Source organism: Neoarius graeffei, chromosome 19 (genome assembly GCF_027579695.1).
Source record: "Neoarius graeffei isolate fNeoGra1 chromosome 19, fNeoGra1.pri, whole genome shotgun sequence".
Lineage (NCBI taxonomy): Eukaryota > Metazoa > Chordata > Actinopteri > Siluriformes > Ariidae > Neoarius > Neoarius graeffei.
Window position 1 is genome coordinate 63,054,413 of NC_083587.1, and position 8,955 is coordinate 63,063,367.

The 8,955-nt window shown below is 45.2% G+C and overlaps 1 protein-coding gene across 1 annotated transcript; it reads left to right on the forward strand.

The window, feature by feature from the left end:
• The first annotated feature begins 4,129 nt into the window (after positions 1 to 4,129).
• mex3a (mex-3 RNA binding family member A) lies at positions 4,130 to 8,955 on the forward strand. Its single transcript, XM_060900983.1, has 2 exons — positions 4,130 to 4,639; positions 7,754 to 8,955. Exons 1-2 carry the CDS (start codon positions 4,180 to 4,182, stop codon positions 8,824 to 8,826), a joined length of 1,533 nt encoding a protein of 510 aa, XP_060756966.1. The 5' UTR covers positions 4,130 to 4,179; the 3' UTR covers positions 8,827 to 8,955.

Here is an 8,955-nt window from a genome sequence, read left to right on the forward strand (position 1 = left end):
ACTTGCAGACCTGCTCATTAATGCAATTACCCTAGAAGCCAGTCATATGGCAGAAACACAAAATCATAAATTCATAAAGATACCACAACTGGACAGTAGCCAGATCAAATGGCTGACAGGAGTGAAACCTGATGTGGTCTTCTGCTGCTGTACACCATTCACAGTCACCTCACCGTTTGATGTGTCATGTGTTCTGAGATGCTTTCCTGCTCACCACGGCTGTAAAGAGTGGTTATTTGACTTGATGATGTTCGTCCTTCAGGGTCGAAGATGACCATGACTTCAATTTGGCGGGTGGTGGTTGTGGGTCAGGAGGTGACAGATGAGGTCAATCCAGGCTTTGAAGGTACGCCCACATGTCAGGCATGCGAGGTAGGTGCTGTAGTGGGGGTAGTGATAGTTCGAGCCTTCCACACAGCTTGTTTCTTCTGGGCCTCGGTGGTGCGTCTCATCTCTGCTGCACTTGTGCCACTGGTGAGCTTTGCTTGTCATGCTGGACAATCCTGAGCAAGCAACTCCCAGGAGTTGAGATTGATTTCTTGGGTTTTGAGCAGACCTGGGCATTTTACGGCCCGCGGGCCGCATCCGGCCCTTTGGTTCATTCTGACCGGCCCGCGTAAGGTTAATTAGAAATTATAAAATAAACGTATTTTCTAATTTTACCTCATGCATGGACTGAATGTGCATTGCTTTTATTTTGAAGTTGTGTTCAACAAAAACACAACGCATGCGACATGAACATGACATGAAATCCCACAAAACCTAATCCCGCGATAACTACTTCTGTAATTTGTCCAGACCAACCACAAATTTGTACGTCATCCTTCAAACGGTCCAGCCAATCACATAGTGTGACGTCACCAGCAGGCGCCGGAGCCCGAGCCCATCTGTAGATCTGATACCTACACCGAATCGACGTTGTTGCGAGCAGGTCACAAGAAGACTTTAGCGCCCAAAATGTCCACAAAAAGAAGAAAGGTAGATGCCGAATGCAGGGCTTTCAACAAAACATGGACTGCTAAGTATTTATTTACTGAAGTCAGAGATGAAGCCGTGTGTTTAGTTTGCGGAGAGCAGATCTGAAAAACACCAAATGAGCTGATTAGACTACAAATGTGGGCATCATTATTATAATATGATGTATCTTGCTTGATATTTGGAGTAGAAAGACAATATTGTGATGTCTTTATTGTGTTTTGGGGTGAATGTGACTGAAAAAAATGGTACAAACGTTCGTATTTTGTTAACCATTGTTTTGGGAAATTTGATTGAATAAATGACATTTTTTTGTAAGGCAACCTCGTTTTTTCCATACTCTTACCAGTCTTAGCAGCTTGTAAAAACAATGATATTTACTGCTTTATATAAAGAAATACAATTAATATTATGCAGAATTTAGTTCAGCCTTTTGGTCCAGCCCTCCACAAAATTTTCTGTTTCTCATGTGGCCCCATGGAAAAAATAATTGCCCACCCCTGGTTTTGAGGGACACTTGGAGATTATTAGTTCATCCGGCCAACAGGTGATGAGTTTATGCCATCATGTGTTGTCCGTCGTCCATCCAGCGTCATCAACGTTTCACGAAAATCGCTTCTTCTCTCTCAATTCGTCACTGATTTTTATTCTTTTTGGCAGGAAGATAGGTCTCCCTGGGATGCATACAGCATAACTTCTACCCAAATTTACAAAATTGCAATTAATAATGAAGATATGGAGTAATTAAGCCCTAACGAGCACTTTCCACACAAATCGCTTCTTCTCCCTCAATTCTTCACTGATTGTGATTCTTTCTGTCATGAAGGTAGGGGTACTTAGGGTGCATATAACTTCTATCCAGATGTGCTTAATTACAATTATTAATGAAGTTATGGACAAATTAAGCCTTAATGATCAGTTCAACAAAAATCGCTTCTTCTCAGTCAATTCCTCGCCATTTTGGATTCTTTCTGGCAAATAGGTCGGTATTCCTAGGGTGGATATAGCTTCTATATATAGCTTGTATATAAAGTGTACACACCCCGTTAAAATGATCGGTTTTTCTGATGTAGAAAAATGAGACCACAATAAATAATTTCAAAACTTTTCCCATCATTAATGTGACCTATAACCTGTACAATTCAATTGAAAAACAAACAAATCTGGTAGGGAGAAAAAAAAACAGACAATAAGCTGGTTGCATAAGTGTGCACACCCTTAAACTAATACTTTGTTGAAGCACCTTTTGATTTAATTACAGCGTTCAGTCTTTTTGGGGTCGGAGTCTATCAGCCTGCCACATCTAGACTTGGCAATATTTGCCCACTCTTCCTTGCAAAAGCGCTCCAAATCTGTCAGATTGTGAGGGCATGTCTTGTGCACAGCCCTCTTCAGGTCACCCCACAGATTTTCAATTGGATTTATGTCTGGGCTCTGGCTGGGCCGTTCCAAAACTTTTTGGGGGTCATTGTCATGCTGAAAGATGAAATTCCTCTTCATCTTCAGCTTTCTAGCAGACACCTGAAGGTTTTGGGCCAAAATTGACTGGTATTTAGAACTGTTCATAATTCCCTCCACCTTGACTAAAGCCCCTGTTCCAGCTGAAGAAAAACAGCCCCAGAACATGATGCTGCCACCACCATGCTTCACGGTGGGTATGATGTTCTTTTGGTGATGTGCAGTGTTGTTTTTGTGCCAAACATACCTTTTGAAATTGTGGCCAAAAAGTTCAACCTTGGTTTCATCAGACACATTTTCCCACATGCTTTTGGGAGAGCTGATGTATTTTTTTTTTCAAAATTTAGCCTGGCCTGGATGTTTTTCTTTGACCCTACCTCATAGTCCAGACATATGGAGAATACAGGAGATTGTTGTCACATGTAGTACACAACCAGTACTTGCCAGAAATTCCTGCAGCTCCTTCAGTGTTGCTGTAGGCCTCTCGGCAGCCTCCCTGACCAGTTTTCGTCTGGTCTTTTCATCAATTTCGGAGGGACGTCCAGTTCTCGGTAATATCACTCTTGGCCCATATTTTCTCCACTTCTTGATGACGGTCTTCACTGTGCTCCATGGTATATCTAATGCCGTGGAAATGTTTTTGTACCCTTCTCCTGACTGATACTTTTCAACAATGAGATCCCTTTGATGCTTTGTAAGCTCTCTGTGAACCCTGGCTTTTGCAACTGAGTAAATGTCTGAACTGTATTTGGGGTTAATCAGAGTCATTTTAATTGATGGCAGGTGTGAACCCAAAAAGACTGAATGCTGTAATTAAATCAAAAGGTGATTCAGCAAAGTATTAGTTTAAGGGTGTGCACACTTGTGCAACCAGATTATTGTATGTCCCCCCCCCCAATGGATTTGTTTGTTTTTCAATTGAATTGTACAGGTTATAGGTCACATTAAAGGTGGGAAAAGTTTTTAAATTATTTATCGTTGTCTGATATATATTTACATCAGAAAAACCTATCATCATTTTGACGGGGTGTGTACACTTTTTATATTCACTGTATTGCGCAAGGTGACCCACTTTGGATCGTTCCTTCTGGATTAGACTGGCCGGAGTGAGCTACGCCATTACTGACAGTCTCGTTAGGACTTCAAGTCCGTTTCAACCGGTCTGATCATTCTCATCTGATCTCCAGAGACTCGAAAGACTGTTATGTGTGAAAATTCCAAGAGATCAGCAGTTTCTGAAATACTCAAAGCAGCCCGAGGACCATTCTGATGTTTGATGAGAACATTAACTGAAGATGTTGACCCGTACCTGCATTTTATGAATTTTTCCGCTACCACATGGCTGATTGGATAACTGCACGGATGACCAGTGGTTGGTGGGTGGGTTTTAGTTTTGCCTTTTCCCTGTTAACTCTTACACCAGTTTGACGGCTTAGATTTTGGGATTCTGCAGCTTTTTATACTTTTCATCCTGCATAAAGTGTACCGTGGCAGTAGTACAGTCCTTGGTCTGGATGGAAACGTGTGATCTGGCAACCCTGCTCGTCTCCTTGTTTTCCTTGTGCACAATGCAAAGCGTTAGGAGATACAGCAGTGTGAGCAAGAGGGAGGGTCTATGGGAGGGACCAACAGCCAAAAGGAGGGAGCAAGGAGGAGGAGGAGGAGGAAGAGGAGGAGGAGGGCGGCGGATGCTCTGCTTTCTCCAGTCTCGCTCTCCGGGTCTTTGTCTCACACTCTTTGTTAGCCATGCCTAGCCTGCTGGTGCTGTCAGGGATCATGGAGAAAAATGGGGGCTACGGCTCGGAACTAGCCGCCTCCGGCTTTGGAACCGAGAGCCTCCTGGCGCCGCCGGATGAGGAGGAAGAGGAGTCGCGGGCGCTGCGGGTTGCGCTGGGCCAGCTCTCCTTGCTCGGGCTCGGGGAAAGCGAGGAGGGCGCCGGAGTTCAGGAGCGCAGCAGCAGCTGCAGCAACAACAACAACAACCACCACCACCACCACGGCCACGGCCACGCCAACAGCGTCGGAGGAGGAGGTGGTGGAGGTGGTGGAGGTAATGCTGGAGAAGCCGGGATCTTACAAGGCAAGAGCAAGTTGTGCGCGCTGTACGAGGGCTCCGGGTCCGAGACCAAAGCGCGCGGCTGCAACATCACCGAGTGTGTGCCCGTGCCCAGCTCGGAACATGTGGCGGAAATAGTGGGCAGGCAAGGTACGGTAAAGACTGTTTACCACTGTTTCAACTTGTTGAGACAAACTCACACCTTGTCTCTCAGGGTGATTTATTTTATTTTATTTTATTTTATTATTGATGTTTTGAAAATATCCCAAGCTATACATCCTGAGCTTGTTTTTGTAGTCCTTGGGAAGGAGTGGGAGTGGTGCTCCTGTTTGGTTATTCAGCTCACATTGTGGCCATTCAGCAACAATTTACAGTGCATGGGAAACAAATCATGTGCAGAATGATACATTTCCGACAATTTGTTGCAAGGGAAATAAAAAAATAACCAGCAAGGGGCGTTAAACCTCGTGGTCGCGTTGTTTCCAGCTCCGCGCCATCAGTGCTCGTGTGCAGACGCGCTTCCTTTGTCGTCTGAGCGCCAGGGACGAGAAGGGAAAAAAAAAACAATTCATAGCTACAAAACGGCGGGTAAAAAAAAAAAAATCTTCATGATCCTGGGGGTTGATTTGCATCTCGGGTCAATGAGTGTTTTTTGTCCTTTTTGGGTTACCTTGAGAATGAATATGAATGCAGTCTGTAGTTGCGTCTTTAGTGTCGTTGATTTCAAACTTGCTCGAGAGAGAGAGAGGGAGAGAGAGAGGGAGGACGCGGCTGTCAAGACAAAAGGCGCGAAAGTGACAGTGCGACAACGCAAGGTGGTGGTGTGGAACTGAAATCGGGCTATTCATGAACCTCAGGACGCAGGGAAACCTGTCTGAATGGCGGTTAAAAGTGAAAGGAGATCCTGCTCTATGACGTTATGCTATTGTTGGGCCAACAACATGCAAGTTGAAGCTGGGAGACTGAGCCCTGTTGGAGTGGTGGGGCTTTATTTTATTGTGTCTGGTGTCTTCACATCATTCAGGGGTTTGGAGAAGAAGAAGAAGAAAAAAACACACACACACACACACACACACACACACACACACACTTGCTCCTTGGGGTGAGGTATCGCAGCTTTGTTCGGTGTTTACTTAGTGTTTCTTTGGAGCTAAAGAGATGAAGAAGACGAGTGAGCTCAGAGTCATCGCTCACAAGAGGAGGGTCACGCCCAGGCAGCCGATACAACATCCCATTCCATCCATCCATCCATCCATCCATCCAAGCTTCCAGGGGTCATGAATGGTGCTCAGGCTGAATGCGAAATGAAGTCTGTTGTGCATGTGGACTCCGATTTCATCCCGTCTCCTACATGCTGCTTTTGACGCTTGATATGAAGTGTGCCCTTGAATTTGGAACGGAGAGCAGGAGGAGTGGCATGGGGCAGGGCCTTGCCTTGCCATGCCATGCCATGCCATTCCATGCCAGTCCAAGTGCAGCACCAGGCCGGGTATCGTCTGCACTCTAAAGTGCTGATTAGGGTTTTTTTTTTTAGGAACAGCTTCTTTTGAGTCGGTGCTTTAATAGTAAAACGTTTCAGTCAGAGCACAGCTAGAGATGGGATTTGTCTGTGCTGTTTTTTTCCACAGTGGAGGAAATGGTAACAATGGTTTATTGTATTTATACCACTGACTTGTCTGCTTCAACTGGAAAGGGGGCGGGTGTAAAATCCAGAAACCACAAGCAGTATGAATGTGCTGCTTCTTCTTCTTCGTCTTTTTCTATGCACGTTTACATACACGTTGATTATCAGTACGAACACCCGTGGAATATCATGACTTGAGCTTGATTGATGGATAGATGAGGAACGTGGTCACCGATTGCCTTTCTGCCATCATTCATTGTTCAGGCTGAGCAGAGCACTTGGAGTCTGAATGGTCGTAGTAAGCGCGCTCCATTCACCTGCAGCGCCTGCCAAGTCTGCTCAGGAGGGCTGTACTCACGCACCATGCTGTCGCTGAATACACACTCCAGCCAGGTTGTGGGGTTTTTTTTTTTTAGTGACTGCTGTACACACCGAGCCAGATCCACACCAGGCCTCTCGGCCAGCAAAACAACAGCGGCCTTTGCTGTGGTAGATCAGAAACTATGTCTATCCTGGAATAAAATAAAATTCTCTTCCACAATATTCGTATATTTGTAGACAAATTGAATGATGAATTTCTATTTGAGCTCACGTGTTTCAGTAGATGTTACTTGACATGCACGGTGCATATCCCTTGTTTTGTGCTCTCACTTGAATTGACCTTCTCATGATTGCCATAATCAGCATATCATAAACAGATAAAGTAGACCCTCATGGAGAAGACAGGTGAGTATTTTAGTCTGATGTAAATCTGGAGTGTTTGTATGACTGTCATTACTGAAATCACGTCCCCCCCCCACAGCGTTGCTTATTATTCCTGCAAAAACATCATCTAAAATTTACATATTTTTGTGTTTAATTAGATAGTTAAACACACTGAGTATTTTTCAGACAGTATCGAGTAGCTTCAAGGCCCTGTTTGGTTCGTCACAGCAGGAGAATTATACAAATGATTTTCTCATAATTATTACAGACATAGTAATATTTCTATTGACAATTTTGCAAAATAAAATCTTACTAACACCCAGGAAAGAAACAGTTGCGGGGTGGGGGGGGTCACCAAATTGCAGATCTACAGGATGTATTGGACAACATGCTGATGTATGAATTTCCTCAATGTTCAGCTTGACATCATTGAGGACTTTGAGGGTTTCCTCAAAGGTTCCTCAGATGTGGATTGGTTTCAAGGTGACCTTTTAAAACCTCGAATTAACAGATTATGTTGTGAAAATGTGGTAGTTTTTTTTAAACGCAACATTAATATAACATTCAAGTATCTGAATTTTACTTAAGACATTGAACAATTCCTCGTCATCACATTATTGCGATACAGGACACTTTCTCGTAGGGCAGTTTGTTAGTATCGGGTGCTTTGTGTACTGTAATTGCAACAAAACGAGATTTTTAAAAAAGATTTTAATGTTAAAGAAATATGACTTATTTTTGTGCCTTATATTAGTAAATCTGTGTTTTAACTTACTTAAACATTTAAAATATCTTGATCAATCATAAGTGTAGTTACATACCTAATTTATGCTAATGAAGAGATACTGAGTCCTTAATAAATATATTAACAACATGGAGACCTATTGTTAACCATTTCACTGATCGTCACTCATGCTACTCCGTTCACTTCGCAGGTTGTAAAATCAAAGCCTTGAGGGCCAAAACTAACACCTACATCAAGACCCCGGTGCGAGGCGAAGAGCCCGTCTTTCTCATTACTGGTCGTAAAGAAGACGTGGCTTTAGCTAGACGTGAGATCATCTCGGCAGCTGAGCACTTCTCCATGTTGCGTGCATCCCGGAACAAGCTGGGTGTGTCATTTAATGGTTCTCCGCCCGCCCTCTTGCCAGGCCAGACCACGATCCAGGTGCGCGTGCCTTACCGTGTGGTAGGTCTGGTGGTGGGCCCTAAAGGCTCCACTATCAAGCGCATCCAACAGCAGACGTGCACGTATATCGTGACTCCGAGCCGCGATCGTGACCCTGTCTTCGAGATCACCGGTTCGCCAGGCAATGCAGAACGAGCGCGGGAGGAGATCGAGGCGCATATCGCTTCACGCACTGGCACCCTGCACGACCATAACAACGAGAACGACTGCCTGGCCACTGAGAACAGCACCAACGGTGGACCGGAGAGTCGCCTCCAGCACGCCTGGGGGCTCCAAGGTGGTCAACGTAAGCCACTTGCTAGCAGTTACCGCCAGAATTTCTCTGACACCGTGCTGGGAGGTACCGGAAGTGGAAGCGTTGGAGTTGGTATGGGCATTTACGGCAAATCCGACTTCTCGACCCCGACCAACGGAGACAAGCCGTGCTCCTACTTCGGTTCTGAAGGTTCCCAGAGCTGGGGTGACCCTGATTATCCCAAACAGGTAGCCTACTATGTCCAACAGCGCTCCAAGAGCTTCGGAGGCCTGCCCTTGCCCTTGACCAGACTGTCTCCGGGTCTTCCGGAACCTTCTGGAACCAGCAGTGCCGGATCCGCTGGCATAGGGTCAGCCCATGCCCAGGCTCGGCGTGCCCACAGCGAGCCCACCTCGACCCGGGACTGCATGACCTGCTTCGAGAGCAAAGTGACAGCCGCTCTGGTGCCCTGCGGCCACAACCTCTTCTGCATGGAATGCGCCATCCGCATCTGTGAGCTCAGCCATCCCGAATGCCCCGTCTGCCACACGCTCGTCACCCAGGCCATCCGGATCTTCTCTTAAAAAGGTTTTTTTGTTTGTTTGGGTTTTTTTTTTCCTTTTCTTGGTGCATTGGTTTCAACTAGACATTTTGACCTACTTTTTTTTTTTTTTTAATTAGTTTAGCATTTGTTTGGTCAGTATTGGTCAGTA